The sequence below is a fragment of the Ischnura elegans genome, chromosome 8 (assembly GCF_921293095.1).
Source record: "Ischnura elegans chromosome 8, ioIscEleg1.1, whole genome shotgun sequence".
Lineage (NCBI taxonomy): Eukaryota > Metazoa > Arthropoda > Insecta > Odonata > Coenagrionidae > Ischnura > Ischnura elegans.
The window spans coordinates 98,194,562-98,218,228 of record NC_060253.1 but is presented as its reverse complement, the minus strand read 5'-3'; the positions used below and the strand labels follow the sequence as shown (position 1 = coordinate 98,218,228).

Here is a 23,667-nt window from a genome sequence, read left to right as displayed (position 1 = left end):
ACTGAGAGGAAGGTGAAGACCTATAAAAAGAAGTGGGGTGTAAGGGCCTAGAGAAATTACTGCAACCGTTAGATTTCGCCATATTTAGAGTTCTAAAACTGATTTGGCGTGCAATTTTCTCGGATTGGTAGCAATCAACGTCCAGTAACCGGTACACATCCGTTCCAAAAGACGAACTGCCTAGTCTGTTAAAGAATATTATGGGCAAGCTGCAAGAAAACAGTAAAAATATATCCAGTCAAGATCCAAGAAGGCTAGGATTATTCCGCTCAAAAAAATGGAATTTTTCCGTAGACTTTCGAAGGCCATCTTGGAAGAGAGCCTGCATTCAGTACCAGGAGTGGTTGGTAAGATCTTCATAGAAGAGCTAAACAAATATATAGAAGAGGTTACAGGATGCCATTCCCCCAAGAGAAGGAGAAGCGAGAGTCCTTTGAGGTGAAAAATATCAATAGGGAACACCCAGTTCATCGCTTGCAAAAATTCTATAGCTTTGCCAAAGCATAAAACACTTGTAAATTAAGTAAATATAGTTTTTTATTTGCCGAAATTGTGAGACTATTCTTTAAGCGTACTTATTAACCCAAAATAATTTGTCATAAAAATCACCCCACCCGGTGTTATTTACTGCGCAGAAGCTGATTATCGCTCTTGTTAATGTTTGATCTGCGGCCCCTTCTACCAACCACATCTCCTAAACAAATCTGCTCCCTGATGGTTTCTTATCCCGTAAAATTTCCCTGCCAACCAATGGTTTTTATATATCATGACATCCGTATTCTTAACCCCGTACACTATGTAGTTTTCCTCAAATTTTCCTTCCATCACCCGAAAGAATCATTCAATTCGCGATCAGGGGCCTTATTCTGTAACTTTTGGAGCCCACAGTCGAATGTGGGTGCCTTTTTCCTGAAAATTACGTTACGAGTAATGCGAAACGAATTCCACGATAAATAACCAATATTTTCCATTATTATGCGATATCAATTATTGCAGTCGAAATTGTAGACAAACATATTCTCAAACTGGAGCAAAGCGATAATATAAAGAATATTTTAACCTCAATATAAAAAGAGGATGGGTGTTAATGATGGCACAAATCCATCCTCACCTGAGAATGTACTACAAAATGTAAGGGTACAACGGCCTAGTATAAGAAACGAAATATGAAATCGCGGTTATCTTCAGTAAAGCTTTTCACCGAGAACCTGAGCCCCGATTGAAGGTGTCGGTTAAGGCATATTTCAACCGGTTAGAATTGTGTGAAGAATATTCCCAAGGGGACCCCATTAAAGGAGACCCAGGAAGATGACGGTTAAGAGTTATATCTGTTTCCGTTTCGCGCGCATTTTATCCGGCGGCGCCACCAGTCACCTGTATCTCTTTCAGTGTGACTTCCGTCATTAACCGTAGTTAAAGTGCTCTTCTATTAGTTAACAATTGTCTTGCATGCATTAAATGTGTAATTTAATTAAACTGGGACTAGCCACGGTGACAACTTAACGGAGTCATCCGAAATGCACAAATTGTGCGAAAAAAATCCATAGAGAAATAATGATTCGCCTTAACCGGGATTCGATCCCAGATCGAATACCGGTTAAGGCGAATGATTATTTCGAGATCCGGGTTCGAATCCCAGTCAAGGTGAATGATTATTTCTCTATGGATCTGTTTCGCGCATTTACATGTGTACTTTATGTGATATACTGTCTCAATTACATATTAATGCCGTGTATTTCCCCGTGAAAACTGAATACAGATAACTGATAGCACCACAAGGAGCGATGACATCTGATTCAAATGCGCGCGGAGCGACAACAATAGGGTGCTTTTCTATTTTTTTAAATTGCCTAAATCGAAAGATTATTACTCCTGGAGTACGCATTTCACGCTTTTAGATTTTTAAATGACGATATCTATTTTTCGCGATTAAATGAAAAGTGAAAATTTTCAAGCGTGCAAAAACGCGACGGCTAAGTATGAATGCTGGGAACATCCCGTGTGACGTCATTCTGGTTACGGCTGCCGCTGTGTGAGGCCATCTTGGCTGCTAGCAGGTAGCAGAGTACCCTGCTAGAGGTAGTAGATCATTAATGCCTTATCAAACGAAGGAAACTTTCCGACCACAGGCAATTTTAATAGGTAATTATTAAGAGATTTTTCCCTGAGCTTTGTGCCTCATGCATGCATTGGTTATCTCAGACGATTTAAACTCCTGACTACTCATATAGCATTTGGGTTCTTGTGACATCACGTGGAGTTGCATCGCATGGCCGTCAATCTGGCCTTTCTAAAATGAGGTTAAAATTGACCATTAACATTCGTCTAAAATGGGATTTCTAAAACCAAATAATTTGTATATTATAAATACTCTAATGGTGGGTAACGAATCACAGTCAATGCCTTTCATTTTCTTTGATGAAGGAAACTAACTACGCTATTCTAGCTGCGGAATTGAGTATCCTCTAATGCAATATTGGTGAATATTCCTTTCTAATATCCTCCATTCTTTCACACACTGTCCCTTGCCATTTTTACCGCACCCGACACCACGGACTAAACCCCCCCCCTCCCTCCAATAGCTCCGTCTTCCCTCCCCGCCCCATTTCTCCCTGTCCCACTACTCTTCAATTCCTATCTTGCATTCATTCCTTCCCGCTGCCGCAAGGCCGCTCGCATCCGCCGCCTCAGATTCTCGGAAAAACATCGGAAAAGGACGGGGAAGGAAGGAGAGGCAGGGGGGAGAGTATAGAGTTGGTAGAAGAAAGATGGAGGTGACGCGCAATCGTGCTGTTCCTCCCGGAGTCGACTGCCGCAGCGGCGGCGGCTAACACCGTCTTCCTCTCCTTCCTTCTTTCTCTACCCTCTTTACACGACGCCCATCCTTCTTTATATACACGCCCTCCACTACCCCGACCTTTTTTTACATCCCCTATCGCTGAATTGTAACCTCAACCTCCCTCACTCATTCCTTCTCCAGTCAACCTAGAAGACTACTTCTCCCGTCTCTTCACCCTTAGAATATTTCAGTAGATCAGGAGTCTTCAAACCAAACCTCACCCTCGGTATCTGGTAAAAAATAGAATAAGAATATGGATGAATGCTTCAAGGGATTCCCACCAGGTTCTATCGGAGCTGGCGTTTCAATGGCTATCTTGCAATTTCTCTGCCATCGTCCTTAGGACGTCGAATCTGAGACTAAACGCCAATAAGCTAAAATTATTCAGACTCAACGCCCCCGAGGATGATGGCAGATTTAGCCATTTAAACGTTGAGTCCGATTGGAGAGTTCACCTGGTTTGGAATCCCGTGAAGGATTCATCCACATTGTGCGCCAGGAAAGCACCAAGTCTTAGAAAAAATCAGAATATATATGCTGTTTTTATTAATCATTTATTCGAAAGCATAACGCAATATTCCGCGTCTCCATTAAAGTTTAGTACATTACAGAAGAACAGGGGTGTCCAAACCTAACCTCATCCTCGAGGTCTGGTTAAAAAAGCGTTAGAATATATATACTTACGCTATTTGTAATTATAGTGTATTCAAAAACGTACGGAATGCTGAGCGTCTTCATTACAATTTAGTATGTAATGGTAGAGCAAAGGTCTCCGAGCCTTCCAGCTCAAGGGCCGCATTAACTACAAAACCGCAGTTTGAGAGCTTACTGCCGGCCTAGGCGGCGCGGCGGTGGGGTGAAGTCCTCACCTAAATAACCGAAGGTCTCGAGTTCGAGCCCCGACCGGATAGGCTATTCCTATCCAAGGCTATCATCTTACGTTGTTTATGTTAGATTAACACGCTGTAAAGGCCTTGAATGCGCTGTTTTCTGGGTCATGAAAAAAACCATTTACACTTGAGCTACAGAAGAAAAGAATCAGAATTTATATGCTCTTTTTTAATTATTATGTATTCGGACTATGTATAACAATACGAATAAGGCAATCTAAAATACTTGCCACGCCTAAATATTAAGTTATCAGTAGCTTTTACTGATGGTTTTAATGTTCTTTTAATTTTATGCCCACTGATTGCATCTATGATTATTGATAAATCAAGTGGGAAAAATTTATGCATTCGAAATTTAATTATGCTTCGAAAACGTAAAGGAATACTGGGCGTCTCCATAAAAATTAAGTCAATTGCAACTTCCTCCTTAGCGGTGGCTGAGCTACATTTCAAGGTCCGACAAAACTATAAATGAAGAGATGTTTGACCGCACGGATAGGTAAGGGAATTCAACCGAACAATAAAGAACTAATGCAGGCCAAAAGGAACTTCGTAAAAGTATTTCATCTTTATTCGTTAACGGCTGATGTGTTAACACCCCCTGCCACACACCTATGAAGGCGGCTTGTAATAATAATGATAATAATATGCCTTTATTCGGGCGAGGTTGAGAATAAGAGGTCCCCTCTTCCACCAAACCCCTCATTAGCGTCAATGCAAACATATTAAAAAACGAAGTTGGTGCGAAGGCTTCCGCGGTGCGCTGGTAATGTAGGCTGGATATTCCGGGTTTCACCGCGCCGTGGTTGCGTTCGTGACAACAGTTGTTCCTGCATTCCAGCAGGCGTCTTCAGGTCGAAGTCACCACGAAAATCGATACAGGCCGGTAAATCGCTTTCTGTTTACCCGAATGGGTTAATGAAGTTATCAATTAATTTTAACATAACCAAAGGAATATTTAATGTAATTACTATCCGTCATAATGACGGGTTTGGTCATACTAGTTAGCCATCCAACCCCGGTGCTTCTAGTGTTAAAATATAACTTTCCGAGCCACCCCAAAGGGAAATCGCCATCACGAAACCCTATGCAGCCTACCAATGCAGTTCGCTCTCGTTCCAATCCTATCTGGACCCGTTCCATCCCACCCCCTCCTACTACTTCCAAGTGGGGAAAGAGGAGAAATGGAGGGGGAAGAATCTCCCCAGTTCCCGCTCCCAGTGCGGCTTTTGTTTTATGACTTTACGCTCGAAAGCGTCCCAGAACCCGCGAGAAACAAGAGGTAGCAAGCGAGGCTTCGGTAGTGAATGGATGCACGCAGGTCGAGGTGTGTAGGAACTGTAGGAGGGGTGGGGTAAGATCGAAAGGGATTATGGGAAGAGGGGGAGGGGGAGTGAGAGACCCTTGGGTGGAGTGGAGAAACGGAAGGAGAGTTTGGTGCGATGGAAGGGGTGTTGGGGAAATGGTACTGCCACCTTACGCTGGGGTCGATCCTAATTTCGCCGCGTCCTCAGATCAAATAAACGAGCCGGCGAGACGGAAAGGGTGAGGATATAATTTGTCGAACAGAAAAAAGGGAAGAGTGTTATCTTGGAGCACAGTCCAAAGGATCCCGGGGTGAGAATTAGAAATCCGAGAGAATCAAAGCGACAATGAGAGAGGGGAGGTTGCGGCATTTCATAAACGATATTAGGGGAAGGTAGGGTAAGATGGCGAAATTAAGCGTCAGATTTTTTTCTCAGTGTTTTAAAAGATTTAAATATCTAAAATTTAAAGGTACAATTATTTCTCTCTTTGCATTTAATTAAAAATTAATACCATGTTTTCCTAGAATTCTCTTGAATAATGAAAAATATTTCACCAAAATAAAAGAGAAATTTTAGTCATCTTACCCCACCTGAGGGGTAATGAACGGCTAAAATTAGTACGTTAAATTTTAAAAAATTATTGTAAAAATGCAGAGAAAAATTAAGTTTGCTAACCTGTGATATTGCGTAAAAAAATAAAGTATAAACACAAAAAAAACAAGTGCCCTTCGATCATAATGAAACAAAAGTAAAAAAAACCTTGGCACGGCCATAAGAACATAAATAACTAAGCAATACTCACAAAAATCACATTTCCAGGGCGTGTATTTTGCTTCACCATTACTCCAGCCAGAACATGCAGCATCCCGTCATCGCAACTTCTCGTCATCTTACCCCACGTCGTCATTTTGGCTTTTAAGTCATTTGTAAATGCCCCAGATTATCTTACTGGCTATAAGCTTGTGGCCAGGCTACATTTTAAGCAGGCTGAAGGAGTAACATGAGATGTGATAATTGCTATATAATATTTTTATCGATGCAAATTTTAGTAAGTATTACTTTCAAGATAAATATTGCTTACGTTTTCATGGGCAGCGAGGAAAAAAAAGGTTTTCAATCAGAGTATCTTATCTTATGTAAAAGCTTTCAGAATGTATGGTACTATGTATGACGAGTTATATTTTGAGACTATAGCTGGAAAGAGTAAAAATAGCTAAGCAGAATCAAATGATTCCTTACTCTGAAAACTGCAAAAATTGCAATCGCTCAGGAAGAAAACAATCTCGCTACTGCTCGCAAAATAACTGGCCCACCGTCCTTTGCGGTGAACTTCGTTACTATTCACCTGAGTTCCAGGAAGATCTACGGCTCATGCGGCTGTCTATGAATGCGTTAGCGAAAAAACGAGTTCGTCACCTTACCCCACTTTCCCATGTTCATATTTTTCCGCAATACAAACGGCAAGATCATTAAGAGAACGAATCATTCCCGCTTCTTTTCGCATTAAATAACTATTTTAAAATGAACACCACCACCTACAAATTTACAGGATATATACAGTGGTCACTCGGAAATCCTGCAGATACCGGAAACGAGCAAAGCCGGATTACCGAAAAAGCCGTATTACTGGAAATCACTAATAATGGCGCATTTAAGCGGCAGAAGCTATGTTTCATTGAATGCATACAAGTATACATAGGCGGATTTAGGGGGGGGAGCACTGGGGCACTTGCCCCTCCCAGACGCTAAAAAAATAGACAATTTTTTTTACACGGTTATCATTACGTTTGTTTTATTTTGTGCATTACAATGTCTCAATCATTTAATTTTAAATTAACATCTTTCAAATCAAAATAAGAATTTTTTCTAAAGTTTGTAATATTTTGTTTTTAAACTGTAATATGGGAAGACCTGTCAGATCCTTGTCCCCCCCCCCCCCCCCCCCCCCCATGAAAAAATCATGGATCCGCCCCAGCAATTATATAACACATTCTACCATACACTGCATTTGCACATACACGCAATTGAAGCGTTAACGTAAAGTAAACCCACAACAACTACTCCCTACTCCCTCCCCTTCCACCGCGCGACAACTGTTCGGGCATTTCTCCCCTATCAGTAAGCTGTACTTCCTTTTTTTCTGAGTTGGACTAGGTTCACCTGCGAAGTAGACTACTCGAAATTACCGAGCTACCCGCTTGGTAGCTGGCTGTATAAAAACTCCGAATAACTAGTAGGGCCGGTGAATTGAAGTGCCGTATTATACAGATAGTGCCTCATTATAATTAGATCGGGGGCGGGGGCTTAGACTAATGTCTGGAGCGCTTGGCTACTGATCGAAAATGCCCAGGTTTAAATCTTCGGTGAAGCCTTCGGACACCCCCAAACACAATCCTCGAGGTACGAAGTAGCCCAGGGAAAGAAGCTGACCTCTCTACCCCGAATGTGTGAAATTCTCATGCGTGTGGCTTAATTCGGGGTGAGCTCTATCCTCACCCACCCAAACTAACCTTCTGGTTGAAAACTTAATGCTACAGTGAGCATTTAGGTGTTTACAAAATTTGAAAATTTTCATGTCAGTGTTTTCTCAGGCATTAAACTTCGTCGGCCGGCATTTTATTACATTTCACGCGCATTGCTAGAGTAAAATGTACTTTTTAAGACATGATACAATTATCAGAGCGAGAAAAGCCCAATTGGAAACTTATTCTTTTTCTTCTTGCCTCACCTAGGGGATTGGAGAGGAACTCGATGAATTTGAGGACAGTGAATAAAGCTCCGGCTTATTTATATCGTCAAAATGAGTTACACTGGCCCTTGCAAGTCACAGAGGCAACAGGCAATACACGAAATTCTAGCTCAGAGGAAAAGGTAGTTCCTCGAACTGGCCGTGAGGACCGGCTTTCGAAAGAAATTTTCCATTTGCACAGTAACACGTAGGAGAGCTCTAATCAATAGGGGACATTGTTGATCATGAATTGATCAATTAGCGAAGTAGAAGCAGTTAAACTATGAACAGAAATGGAATCGAGGCAAAACAAACTGAAGGGTTAACTTGACTACCTATTGATGAGAATAACATAGATACAGCTTGCTATTTTTAAAATTCTTATCTATTAGGGAGCAAACCTTTGCAAAAATACGCATATTTAGTCGTTCATCAACGAAATATTCAATCATTATCTAGTCCTACAATTCATGAAGTAGACAAAACGGCTAATTTTCTGGTGCGCGGGGTCACTTATTGCGAGGGGCGTGACCCTCCCCCCTCCCACCCCCGACGCATAAAAAATAGACAAGATTTTTCATACAGTTACGTTCGTTTTATTTTGTGTATTAAGGAGCCTCAATCGTTTAAATTAATAACTTTCATATCAAAATAAAGGGAATATTTGCTCCAGTAATTGCTGCATTTTGTTTTTAAAACCAAAAAAATTGTTGTATTTTGTATTTTTTTGACCTGCAGACCTTTATGCCCCCCTAGAAAAAATCCTGGATCCTCATCTGGTTGTTTAGATGCATTTGAAGTATCTCTGTCATAGCGATGTCCTTTGACACTCGTAGAATACTTCTGTGATCATTATACTGGCGAGGTATCTTTTTTGAGCTACTACCATATCAGTCAATTATTAAGTGCAAACCCGGATTAACATTGAGATCTTTCTGGTGTTACCACGATACTAATCCTAAACGAAATGAAATTCTCGATGCGCAAAGAAACTACTGTTGAGATTGCTTAAGTTTCCCTTCGGAGTGATAAACTAAGAACACGAAAAGTCATTAAGCCCCACAACATAGAACGACGTGCCAGCACTTATGCCAGGGAATCTTCCCATTAATATACGGTAAAATAGCTCCATTCCTTCGAGGGAATAAAAACTGAACCTTCATCGTATCTCATAACGCGAAACCACACGGAGGAAGTTTAAGTAGCCGACTGCCAACTTGGGAATGGACGAGGAACAACGCGAGCACTTTTTGTCGATCACGCGAAAGGTTTCCAGCGGTAGAGTAGAACACACACTGGCGTGAATGAAATTCCTGTCCGATAAAGGTACGCAACTGACTGCAGGGAGCCGGGATCTCCATCGTCGACTTATTTTTTGCCCTCACCTGAACAGAAAACCCTCCTCCAGTTTTTCCCGTGAGCGAGCATTGGATGAAATCGCTAAAACATGGCAGTATTTCCGTTTCGCACACCCATTCTCTGTTCGCTGACGGCCGGCAATGGAATCCGTCTATTGGAATTCCTTTGCATATTCCTGCAAGGCCTCGTAGGGTTTTTTTTTTTTGTGCCGCGGCTGATGGAAAAAAATCCAAGACCAGAATGTCGCACGCGAGGGTAATGTAGCTTCTACGGAATATATATTTTATGGCCCTTAAATACTACTGAATTAAGGTGACCACTGCATTCTCGAACTATTCCAGGAATTAATACAAAATAACAATGTGAGAGTACAATCCATCTCTCTTAGACTTCCTGAATACCATTCTTCATTACTGTTTATTTGTGTGTCTTTCATAACATAATATTGAGTTTTAGTATAGGATATAATTTAATTAACCTAGGCAGTGAAGGGAGGAGCGGGAAGTTAACGGGTTCTTACATTTTTCTTTGAGACTACAGTAAAATCTTCTTATTGCATTACCCGACTTAAGTGATATACCACTCAGCGTAACTACTCAATGAATACGAAATATGAGAAGAGGATAGGTTTTTTGGCTCACTTTCGAGGTAGAAAAACTCTATTGGGTTCCCTACGTCTGTTTTCAAGACCTAAACCAAGTTAGTTGGGGCAGCAAAATAGTCGCTTATTGAGACTCCATCATTTCATTTACCCCTCGCTGTTAACTAGATGTATGACTTCAACAGAGAAGAAAAAATATGTCACCAACACTAAATTCCCTTCCCAGAAGCGCACCTAACTAGAACTATTGTTTTTTTTAAATCCAGGCATTTCTTTTGAGTGAATCGCAATTTTTACAAAAACTTTGTTATGATAGAAAAACCACGTACATGACATGTTGGGAATTATTCATTATGAAAAGACGAAAGGCAATTTATCACTTTGTGCACTTTGGAAATTCGAAAAACTGTGCTTGAAGAGTTAAGATTAATGACCGAAAGGATTGTCAATTTATCAGCATAATATAAAGGTAATTTAAAAACAATACTGACACTCAAATGAAATTAAGCTTTGCAAAAAAAAATTTTTTTGAAAAGTGTTTTATTTCAAATGTTTGATAATAATTCTACTTTGCTTAAACACGGGTTATCTCGTGGGATTTATAAGCTAGATAGAGATTTTATGGTAAATTTAGTTGATATATCTCTCTGAAATCTCTGGCACCCAAACTTCCACGATAAGTCGACGACCCCTGAACGAAATGATCTTTGGAACGAGGAGAACAAAGACGACCTAAAAATTGCTATAAAACATTCAGACTTTAATCGGACAGTTCAGAGGTCGTCGAGGCTGTTTGGAAGGAAAAGGGCACCATTATATATTCTCAAAGCTACGGAGGTTGAGGTGACAGGATGTCGCCATGGAATATGGTCCAGACCGATTCCACTTTGGCCTGTAACGATGAGAGCATGTTCTTGCAAGGTAACGTGTTTTTTGAAGTGGAAATTCTTAAGTGTAAATATTTTTTTTATTTTAAACATGCCTTTTACATTTTTCCTAGTGGCTTATTGGTTATTTTCTGAGCGAAATTGACAAGTAACATCCTCTGAGCCAATGGAGAAAGGTGGGTGGGTTGTTAAGGCAAGATCCTGCTCAAGACTATTGAGGAAATGGGAACCCAACGCCGGAATTGGCTTGCGTTTTATGAAATGTATTATGGCACAATGGAGCCGTCAAAGCAACCATAATTTAGATACAGTTAAGGGATGGAATACTGCATTAGGAGGAGAGTGAGAACTTGTCAACAGCAAACCCTTCATTCCTGCCGAAAAATTTCAGTATCTTAAATAGTTTACGCAAAAAAATACAACACTAATGATGGCTCTTGGTTTCCACGATGATGTTGGTGATTAAACTTACAAAAATTAAACAATTGTTACCTTTGTTCTAATTATAGAGATTCATAGGGAAAAAAATGAAATAGTGTTCGCAAAATCGACCAAGGCAATAGAAAACCCACCCACCACATCTGATAATCTAAAATGTGGCAACATAGAAAAATGAAAATCTAACATCTGATAAAAGAAATTTTTATGACTATATCTATTATATATCAGACGCATTCGTTTATATGTCGAATTTTCACAATAGCATTATTTATTATTTTCAACTATATCTCATAAGGCAATTGTGATACTAGAGCAAAATGCATAAAATGATAATAAAAAGAGCAACGAAATTCCAATTTATGTTTTCCATGGTTAATTGGACTTGGAGTATTAAAGAAAAACGATAAGATATTTTCGTAGTGTTTTGTTTTTTATGTGTAAAAATAGCAATAATAAAAACTGTTTTCACAGGAAAAAATGTTTTTCTGTTACGCTAAGTGCATGATTTCCGGACTAATTTAGGGCCAAGGTAACATGTTTGAAGTCAAAAGAGAAAAAAGTGAAGGCAATAAACAGGTCTACTTGGATGCAAAATATAGCAGGACTGTGATGAAAAAGAGTGACCAAAGGAAAATTTTACCCATTTATATAATTAACTTGCTTTTATGTAACCACGGTAGGTAATCATCACTAGATAAGTAAATCAAACTGCTTTGAAAATTCAGGGTTAGACAGTGAAAACAACATTACTTTGAGCAATTTATAGCTTTTAAAATAATGTACAAAACAATGGAGTAACCTCCACAATATTAAAATTTCACATGCCAAAATTTAACAACGTCCTGCGTGAATTATTGCTGCATACTATACTTAAATTATTGATATTTTAATTTCCATTCAGTGTCTATTCGATCCACACGTACTCATTCCTTACTCCATATCCCTTTCCCCAAACTATCCCTCGTCAAGCGACTACTCCCAACTGAACTCAGTGCTTGATAATTTTTCTACCCTTAAACCCATTTATGAATCTCGCCATGTCCCATTCCCCGGCGAATAAATAAACCCCTTTGTCTACCTCCTTTTCCTCGTGTTTTTTTTAATGTGCGTTCTTTACCATTTTTAGCCTGCACTCTTTGTTTTGATTCACTGCGTTTATTTTTTATGTTTTTCACTGCGTCACTCTAAATTGGCAGTAATGCTGTGTGTGAGCAATTACTTAAATAAAAAATAAAGTAATTAATTAAATCTTAAAATAAAAATATGTTGTTCTATTCCACACTTTATTTTAAAGTGTACGACCCTGGTTTCTGTATACCATGCTATCATCAGGTGAATGGCTTTATCATGAAGCAGTTCCACAAAGTAACGCCGGAGACTGTCTTATAATTAATTAAATCCCAGGAATTCGAGTCGATAGTTGATTGGGGTAGCGCTCACATCGGACTAAAGGCGAAGGCGTGTGAATGTTCACATATTCAGAATAGGAGGAGGCCAGTTGTCTCTCCTAAGGACACAGCCAAGCCCCGCCGGACACCAGCCGACTCCACCATACACTAGGCTACCAAGCTCCCGCGATGGTGATAATAAACGACAAAATATGATCAAATAACGCCTACATTATCAACATTTTACCTTCCGCCAGTCAACTACGGTACCTATTTACAAAGAATTTCACTTTAATCAACTTATTAATATTCGGAACGGTTCCATTTTTTCTATCTCCAACCCTAAGTACCTTCATTGGACATGAGATTTTGGATAACACGGAGGCGGGGGAGGGGTGGAGAGTAAGATTATTTTTGTGGGTGGGAGGGGGAGTGGTGGATGAGAATTTTCGGTCATTTGATCCCGGATGTCACGCAGCGGAGGTCGGTCATTTCCTGGCCCTAGTTTACACCCAAAACTGTGAAGTGACGGCGATCGCCCCATTACGGGGTTGACACTAACGCACTCCTCCACTACTTTATCCCGCCATCCATTACCAACTTGACTCGATTTATACGGATCTTTACACCTTTACGACCGTTTCCCAAGCCATGCTTTGCCCTACCCTCAAACAAACCCTTCCCACTGTCCCTTTTGGCCAGTCCTAATGGTGACCTGCGGACTCAACCTCTTGTCGGGTCGGCTCGTAACCAAAACCTCCTCATCCTCCTCTCCCACTAACTCCCCCTCCCTCTCCTCCCATTCGGGTCTACTCCGGGATCCTCAAAATTTCCTCTAGTGTCCCAAGCTCGACTTGATGCTCGTCTGAATCACACGGTCGTATTTCACGCGCAAGTCCAGGGTCACGTGAACAACGCGTTTCAATGAGAGAGAGAAGGTATTATATCTTCAGAGGAAGTATGACTTAAGCTCAATCGGTATTTATTATTAATATAATTTATTGTTCTAAGATCATCACAACCGACTGAATTATTGTTTTTAAAGCTTACTATTTAGTTTTATGCCCTAGTATGACAATAATTTGAATAAATTAGTAACAAAGGAAGCTATACAAAAATGTACAAGATACACATATTATTATACAGCGTTGAATTGGTTAATAAGTTAGGAATGAATACATCTTTTCTGAACTTTTGCAGGGAAGATGATTTGTTGATTGGTTTAGGAAGTTTGTACGAGGTTTGTGAGGCGACAGCGATCAATGATTTTTGAAAACTTGTTGACCGATGCTGTGATACAGTTGGGTTCAGTTCTAGTAACAACATTTGGTAATGTTGTTCTCCCGAGATAAAATCAATGATGTACCGTGTTTCATAATTTTCAAGTAAGAAATATTAGAAAAAGGCCACCTACAACTTTCTTCGTGTTTTGGTATCCATCCAGGAGAGCTTGTTTAATTAAAGCGATATATCTCCATCTTTCTGCTAGTTATATATGAATATTACTGAGGTATTTATCAGGCGTTGAAGCTGAAAGTTAAGTCCTGCAGTAATATAATGAAGTAGCAGGTAGCAGTAGTCAAAGTAGGGGAAAAATTAACGAGGAGACAAGCTGACTTCGTACATGGATATGCAGTAGATTTTTGTGGAGTTTCAATAAGTGGAGAGTAGCTCATGGTGAAGGATTACTTCCTGAAAACGTATGCTATCATGCAGGAATATTTCTCGGGTTTCCCACCGGGTGTCGTATCGGGTTGTAGTTCCCAACGTTTCCATGACTAAGTCCGTCATCGTCATCAGGGGTTAATCAGATTAACCCCTGATGACGATGACGGACTTTGTCATGGAAACGTTGGGAACTACAACCCTATACGACACCCGGTGGGAAACCCGAGAAATATTCCTGCAGAGCATACGCCGGGAAAAACTCAGATTCTGTATGCTATCATCTTCAAATGCATGCATCAAAGGGCATAGCTGAATAAAAGGGTGAAAAGTTCCCCCTCCAGGATTTTTCCCGCACCTAGGGTATGCGATTTGGGATCAAATAGGACAAACCTCGCCACATTTCAGCCCGCTAGAGGCCCACCAGGGCCGGCTAGATCGAAAATACGATTTTCACTCTTTTTTAAATAACTCGGTGAAGAAGGTATATTTTTTAATTCTCTTTGCGGATTTTGAAACTTTATTTAATAGAGCTGATTTTCAATTGTTTTCAAGAACTTTGAGCGGGACAAGAAGATATGGCGTCGATTTGAAAATTTCTAACGCATGTTTTCATAAAATATTTTTGAGAGGGCAAAAAAGAAAAAACGTTTTCTGCAGGTGTTTTTTAATACCTTTCGGCTGGCGTATTGTAAAAAAATAATTTTTAGGCGGTGAAATATCGCGAAAAATGCATTAAAAATATGCAATTTTGGCCATTTGGCTCTATGCACTGGCCTTCCATAACACCCCTTTTTATCTATTATAGTATTCTACCGAATAAGGTGCCCACCACAGGGACAGAATTGTATGAATACTGGTGCCAAAAAATGGCTTCAGGGCCTCCGAAAACTGCCGGAATGTGAGAATATAGATTAAGAAAATGAGCTCGATTTGAGTTTTCCCCGCGTTGTATCTACGCACAAGTGTTGTTTCACTCATCCCTCGCGTTCGAGCCATCTGTTTTCCAACCACATTTATTTCGAGCTCACTCCATAAAAGTTCCTGAGAAATGCTCTTAAAATTCTTGAGAATCTGATGTAGAAATTATAATATCTTAACGTGCGTCTTTAACATGCATTTTTATCTTACAACTAGTGGTTTTAATAGTAGGTAATACCTAGGAAAATTTTTTGTAAATGAGATGCAGGTACATGTTGGCAAGGTTGTACTCCAGAAAACTTTAAGATTATAATATTAATAATTTGAACAACTTATACGCCAGGAAATATGGAAAAGCATGCGACTGTGCTATCACTCATTCCCTTTATCAGACGTTCATTTGTGCTTTAAAAGGTAGCATCATTTCGAGTCGCGACATCCTAAGTGTAAATTTATAGTATTTATCGGCGTAAAAACAAGAATTATATGCTAATGTGCACCAATCAGCAGCGATAATTACATGTTTGAGACCATCGATTTAAAAAGCGCCAGCCACAAATGCAATTTAAATGTCGACTAAGTAGACAAGTGATCTTTGACGGTAGCCCTGAACTTGTTGGTGATATAAGATTTACGAAACCTTCGTCAAAACTAAGAATGTAGAGATGGGGCAATCAAGAGTACGAGCCAAGGCCACAGTGAGCAAAGCAAGCAAACAATTGGCACGCTGTTCTTTGGTATAAGAAATAAACGTAGTTAGAAAGTATCGGTCAAAATAATTTCGGTAATGCAATACTGCAAGAAGTAATTTTACAAAGGTTCTAAGGTAATGAAATGAATAATCAATAAGTATGATATAAAGTAAAACATCAATTAGTAATTCATCTCACCGGATGAACTGTATAAATCTTGTATTTAGGAACATAAGTAGCATGACCATCGAACTATACTTTCATGGCGTATCAGAGGTTGAGACAAATTATATAAGCAAATGTGAGATTGAAATGTGAACTCGGAATAGCATACCGGTAATAATTATTTAATCAGGTGATTACTATGGAATAGCACGGAACAATGAAATCCTAGGAAAAGATACTTTTTCCCGAAACGTATCCTCCTTTAAAGTATACTTTTTACTATTGGCACTTGGGTATTTTTACACCGATACCATGGCTCTTAATTAATGCTACACAATATGGCTTCATTTTTTGTATTTCTTGGTAGTAGAGTAGCGAGATGTTACTCGCATTCACTGCTATAATTTTATGTGTTTATTTCTATTTAAAGATTATGTTGATCCCCCGGCACAAATAAATTAAATATCATTTTTAGAGAGTCAAAATAAATTACTAATGAAAATGTATTATTATTATATTAGCATGCAAGAGTAAATTCTGAAGGAAGCCATGACATTTTCTGCGGTCAATGAGAAATTATGGTTACCCCTTTTTTCATATTTTTTCAGCGCTTCAGTCACTTTTTGCGGGATAGCAACATCAAGTAATAGGAAGATATTTTTTATTGATCGAACCAATTACAATGAATTCTAACGCCCATATGGATTTCATATTTATTTTCATCAGAGCCTCTCTTTCCCCCTTTATCGTGTCTCGTTTATTCCAATTCGTGATTACGGACAACCCATTATCACATGATCCTCCTGAATTATTGATATGTAAATTCCCAAATAAAAATGCTAAACCGCCCAATAAAATATTTACTAACGTATTTTCAAGTATTACGGGAAAGTCCTCATGTTTTCGCACAAAATCTTCCTACGCAATGAAATAACAACACGCAATGCACGAAACTTAGATAAGCTCTGTTTCCTATATCTTACAAGTGCCATGCCTCTTAACTAGTATTTATACATTTAGGCAGAAAGACAGGACTAGACATTACTTACATTGGCTGGTTGGTGTGTCCGGAACAAAGTCCACCTTGCCGATTCGGATGGCTTGAGGGATGAAAAGCTGCATCACTAACGCTCTATCGAATGAATATTTCGAGTGAATTACTCTGAAGCGTAACACTAGGAAACAGTATCCACGTCACTCCGTCGATAACTTTCTGGCTCATCTAGAGGGAAAGAAAATAAATTTTAACAATAAATTGGATGACCTTTGAGTACCTTTAACTCCACATAATTATGTTAATACAACTTCACCATATGAAAATCACTCAACAACATTTTCTCAAGGTATACTGATTCCAATACACTTTTGAATACAATAGACGCAGATTCACTATGAAAATAATCACACACCAAAATACGAGCACTGACCATGGACAGGCTCTTTCAATATTTTATTTTTTTACATTTGTATTACACAGCACTTAGAATTCAAAGTTAAACTCACTTTTACGGTAAACTCAAACGGCTACTCGGTACAAATATTTTCCAGAGGTTGCGGAACACATCAAAGCCAGTATAAACATTTAATTGGATAAGATAACTGTTCACTATCTCACCCATTTAGTCGCTGAGCTTAATAAGGCAATAGGGAATTAATTTTTAATTATTTATCAGCTCTATCAGTCACGATCTGCTGAAAAATGACTTTGAGGGGACCTTCATTACAAACGATACTGCATGCGAAGATTTTCTCTATGCTGATATACTAATGCACAAGGAAACAAAACCGCTTGAATGCACAATAATCACGTAATTATCCTCCTTGAATACACAATTGTCCACAGTATGTTAACCCAACTTTAGAATGGTTGATAATCAATTTACCTTCCTCGCAGTAAATCCATCGCGAAGAAATTTCCCACTGCAAGAGCACGACGAATTCACTATGCAGTAACTCACGCCCCGAAATCCACGGACTAACTGACAAGGGTGAGGCAACCTCAAGGATAACTGTGACGTATGAGGTGTCCCGCCCCTAGCCCGTCAAACTAAACAGCTCGGAGGCTTCGCGGAGGAGATAATGCCGCGGTCTAGTTTCGATCTGCAGCATTGGGCAGTCAAATGGGGAGCATTTAACGCTCGCTCCTGATCGCTGATTTTTCTGCCGGGGGAATTCGATCACTCCCAAAGCTCAGGGACGCGTAGTGCAATCAAGTAAGCCTTACGAGAGCAGAGAGTCGCAAAGGGACCTGTGCTCCGCCTGAAAGAATCGGTGGCGGCGACGTCCACGTGTTTTTTTTCGCGGAGTTGGACAGAGCGCCGCTTTCTTTCATCAATTGCTGTAAACTGAAATGTTCGGGGCATAAATGAAACACTACTTCCCTAGACCTCAGTAAATTTGTTTTTAATTTGATGCACCTCTCTACTCTGTTCTCCTATCTGCTAACCTTTTCATATCCACGCATTTCATTCTTTTATATCCAAAAGAACTTGTCCTATGTAACTCATAAGGGGCCGTCCTTTGTCTTTCATCCCCTCCTCTTGTCCTTCAAGTATTTGTCTTCGTCAGATCAGCATTCCCTATGATGAGGCCGGTTAAGTTGACTCGTCTTTTTCTTAGGATATTTTGATATGATCACTTTCCTCCAACCCTTCTTAGCACTGCCTCATCACTTACCCAGTCGACACTTTTTATCATTATCAGTCTTTGGTAGCACCACATTTCGAATACATCCACTTGTGACTTCTTTGTTACTGCCAACCTTACTCCCAAAAAGAGACATGCTTCATAAAATGTATGTCATAATTTGTTTCCTTACTTCTATGCTTCGGTTCTCAGCTAAGACTAGATTCTACCTAACTTGAGATTCTCTCTTCGCATGAGCCCCTACCGACTATTTTTCTTGCTTCGTCCTGTGCTTGCCGCTCGGACTCGGCTTCCTGGGCAGTAAAACTCCTTCACATCCTCAAGATTTTATTTTCCTAGCTTAATGCCTGTGCTACTCCCCTCTAATTTGTTGCACACCAACATCTCAGTTTCCTTTATTATGGATTTTCAGCTGATATCCGGCCATCGTCCTTTCTGTGCGTATTTGGTCTCCCTTAAAACTCTCTCTGTCTCAGCAATGACGGCTATGTCGTCAGCAAATCACAACATACTAATTCTTTCTCCATGGATCATTCTGGTGAAGTCCTCCCTTATGATCAAAAAAAATTTCTTATGGTGTCGAAAATTTCCATAGGTATTATTAGGAAATCCAGCCCAACCCTAACCTTTCTAAATTGCCTTTCTACATACCCTATGGTTAACACATCTGTTTAAGCATACAGAAATTCCACTGGTAAACAATAAATAGATGGAAATATCACCCCACCAGGTCCGTATCCCGTATAAATCTTTCCAACGACTAATAGCATTATCTGTTTGCCTCTTTATTTCTTGTCAAGCCAGATACACACGGTTTTTTTAACACTTTCCAGCCTTGGTCAATCAACGTTACAAGTTATTCCCTTCTTAGCAAGATCCCAATTTCTTACACTGGTGTTATCCCGCTAGCATGTAGAGTTAACAAATAATTCCCTCAATTCCTCTCATTTGAAATCTTCCTAATCGCTCTGTATTGGAAGATATTTCCTTTTTGATTCCCTATTAATGAGAACTGACTAATAAATATTTCCATTTAATCCAATGGAATTTTGTAATTTATAGTAGTAGCCTCTGCCTCTATAGAACGGCGCCTTTCTTATGTTATTGTGCCTGGATCAATTAAAATAATATTTCTTCCTTCATTTGCTAAAAGGATCTTGAAGAAATATTACATTGATTCAGTTCGATTCGTATAACTTTAATTCTTATTGAAAAACCACCTTGAGGTTCAGACAGCCTTTGCTTTTGTAATTGAAAGATTGGAACGCCGAGTCGTCATTATATGTCCGCATAATTTTAACCACTCAACTTAAAAACTCTCGACTGTCCCCAGAAATTCTGCATCGGTGTGGCGAAGCAATATTTTAAGAATGAAGCATGGGATAATTTTCTGACCCTGCGTGCGAAGCTAAGCGGAAAACAAGATTGACAAAATTTCTTTATTACTTTTTATAATGTCTACCTATGTGAGAATGAAGACGACTTGCCTAATAATATTTATGTGCACCCGATGAGTCATGCAGTCAATTTTTTTGGCGGGAAAAAGTCGTTATTGAAAAATAAAATTTCACTAAAGTTCCCTATTTTTAATGATAAAATAAGGTTCTTCACCAGTGAATTTGACCTTCATTAAATCTATTTGGAACATTGGCTGACCATAAAGGTGATTTAATCGAATATCGAGACCAATGAGGATTGAGGAACCTCGCGTTATTTTACGTAAATATCAAAACACCTACGGATGTGCGTATGCTTTCCCTTTTAATTTCTTGTTGCAGCTGTTATTATTTGATGAAATAACCTCCTTCGTGTGATTTAATCATCAACATTTTCCAAAATAGACTTTGATGAGTACCTATGGAGAACCTGATGGGAAATTGGTTATGAGAGAGTTAACCCTTTCAAACCCAGAGCTGCTTCTGGGAGAAATTAAATTTCAAGAACTCTCATTTTAAATATGTGAAAATTTTCTACTCAACCTAAATAATTTTGGCGCAAAACATTTTGCCATTAAATTCTACAGCACGAAGGAACACGTCGTTTAAATCTTCTCTGAATAGAGCTGAAAATGTATAGGTACATTTTCGATGTTGCTTAGAAGCAATATTGGGTTATAATTGAGTTAAACAAAAGGCAAGTGAAGTGAGTGATCTATAGACCAGAGTTTTACGGTGCGGAAATGTGGTCGCCGAGTTAGGAAGACAAGAAAAGGGTGGAGAGATGCGGGTGCGGGAAGGAATGGAGAATGTGAAGTGGATAGAGAGAATGAGGAACGACAAATAGCTAGGCAGTGCTAGGCGAGGATAGAAAACTTCTATGTTAGATATGAGGAAAATAGAGGGATTGGAAGCAGGGAGTACTGAGTGGGGAGGGGGTGTCAATGGCTTTTTATATAACAGGGAGGTAAGTGGAGGAGAGGGAAGCGGAGAATAGGATTTTTAGATGGTATGATAGGGAGTAGGCCTCATTGTGAATAGATGAGGGGATTCCAATAATGCAAGGAGGACTGCCAGAACACTTCTTAAATACTCCATGTAAATCTACCCCAATCGTTTAAGTAATTTAATAATAATATAATCAATTATCCTCCGAATTTCTCCCTAACGGCGTGACTTCGGCCGACAACGACTGCGGCCCTGAACCAACCAAGACCTTGATTGAAGTTGAGTTAGAAACTAATTAGAATAGTAATTAAATAGGAAACCAAGGTACCATATTCAATCTTATCAGATAAAATCAAGTAGGTATGCAAAAGGAATTTGAGGTGAAACGTAGTTTATTTATGAAGTGCCATAAACTAAAAAAGCCAGAAAGCAAAAATATGTAAGGGAATTCCAATTAGGGAGGGTAAACAGGCACGGTTAATTCGCAAAATACTCCATGTAAGCTCACCTAAACTAGTAAAATACTTAAGTATTAATAATTATTTAGCTTCTCACTCCTTCCATCACCCCTCCCGCGCTTTCTTCTTCAGAGAAGAGCTAGTGGTAGTTATGGGAAAGATCAAAAGATGGCGTTGTATTCGAGACCGGCAGAGAGTGACAAGCAGAATGGAGAGGGGAAGAAGGTGAGGGAAAAATACACATATGTATATACTGTACGGATAGCCAAAAAAAGTGGAAAGGGGGAAGTGGAAGTAGGGGGATTATGCGGAGAGGGCTGTGGTATACTATCCGCCATATTGCGTCGGCCGCCGCGGCGGTAGCGAACCTCTTTGCTCAGCCAACTGATTGATGCGTCCACATTCTTCCGAGACGGAAAAACCAAGATGAATTTGTCAACCTGCTTCACCCTCCATCCATCCAGCGATTCCACTCCTTGCCCATAATTCTCTCCCCATTCCCTTCTTTCTCTTTTCTCACTCTCTCGCATATATAGTGTCTCCCGCTATTTTTTTCTCTCCCCCCACTATGCAAATCCAAGGATTTTCAACCGCCAGATATTCCCCGAACTGAAACATTACTCGGGTTCACCCTCGCAATACCGTTCTCACACCTGACACTCGCCGCATTAATTTTCGTAATCGTTTCACATTAAATGGTTGATGAATCGGGCCAATAAATTACGGAAAATTCAAGGCCTTGCGAGAATGATACAAGCGGTGAACCCTAAAAATAAAGTGTCGACAATAGTATGAGATTATTTCAAGCAGTATAGCGGGTTGATTAAACTTATAAAGTTAAAGTCTCGACCTTTGTTCATAACCGCTGCATATACATCGCCTACAGCTCCAATAAAAATCGATTAATTTGTCTTCTTATTGATTTCAAATCTTGATGTTAGGCATAGGGTAGCGTCATCAAAGAAATTTTATAATTTAAGGCACAGGTATAACAAGGATAGTCACTTGAATGAACTGAACATTGTGGTTGGATTGCTAGGAAAAATCATGTCTACGGAAATCAAATTTCATTAAAAAAAAGAATGCTTTCCCTTGGATATTGGCTTTGGATTGTTAAATATTTGTCAGGTTTTCACCCTAGCCACTGGATTCAGGTACTATATTCAGCCATTTGTGCGTATAGCTAAAAATCATTGTTCTCGTTGACGGTATAACTTCTTAGGCTATGTATCTGTGAAATTCATCAAGGATTTTAATTCTTAGTTGCCATCGAAATGACACGTTTAACACAAGATAATGATGTGTGTTTACCACGTGAGCATTAAATTAGGAGTGGTGCTTCCGATAAGATTAGGAAATATCAAAAAGGATTGGATTTTCGATATTCCAAACATGAAAAGGTAATTGTGACGATCATCATTTTGTTTTACCTTTTCAAATCTCAAAAATTTTATTTACGACCTTTTCAGTGAATACTGAAGACAGTGGTTGAGTATTTTCTTAGGACTCATTAAAAATGCGCTTAAATTGAAAATATTTACGACTTTAAATGAATTCATATAGAGAAGTATTTTCTACAGCTTTACGGTAAATTTGCACCAAGCTAATTGATACAACAGTAGCTGTTTCAAATGTCCCCTTTTCCCGAATTGATGATCACTGAATAAGCTCGACCTTAATCAATGCAATAGATTCCGCTGCAATGATTTCAATGATTATAATGAAGGTTAGCATACTTACTAATTGTCGGTTCACATTACTATTTCTGTAATTTATGTCAAGTAAAACGAGATACTGGCAAAAAAATCCCATAGTAAGGTTTTATCATAACACACCTGCACCGGTTCGTACCACCGTCAGTTAATACGAACGATGATTCCAACTGTAACGAAACTGAAACTAATTATATCGTGAAATTACCAGCACCTTGTTTGTTAGACTTCCACTAAAATAGACACGCCTGTTCACAACTCAAGTTGACGTAATGTGGCCTATTTGGAACCATGCATAATAAAGACACAGTCCTTTAATCACAGCAAAAACCAGGCATAAATCGATTTTAGAAGATTTACGATAGCTTTCATTTCTTACTGTAGACAAAACTATCGTCATTGCTATAGACATGAGTAATTTCAAGAGGAATTTGAGCTTCTCTCAACGAATGACTGTCAGAAGTTCTGCCATTTAAAGTTTCCGTGAACCATCAGACGCTTTTTTGAGAGTTCAACTGTATAGTCACACCAAGTTAAGTTGTAGTGAACAGAGTTTAAGCCGGACTACAAACTCTGTAAACGTT

At 39.3% G+C, this 23,667-nt stretch overlaps 1 protein-coding gene across 1 annotated transcript in view; it reads right to left on the bottom strand.

The window, feature by feature from the left end:
- LOC124163981 overlaps positions 1 to 17,847 on the bottom strand; it is a 152,797-nt gene extending 134,950 nt beyond the window's left edge. Inside the window, exons 1-2 of the mRNA XM_046541125.1 lie at positions 17,767 to 17,847; positions 16,933 to 17,105 (exon numbers count right to left, since the gene is read on the bottom strand). Coding sequence (XP_046397081.1) covers positions 16,933 to 17,005 — 73 coding nt within the window. The 5' untranslated portion in view covers positions 17,006 to 17,105; positions 17,767 to 17,847. The remainder of the gene's footprint in view (positions 1 to 16,932; positions 17,106 to 17,766) is intronic.
- Between the last annotated feature and the right edge of the window lie 5,820 nt (positions 17,848 to 23,667).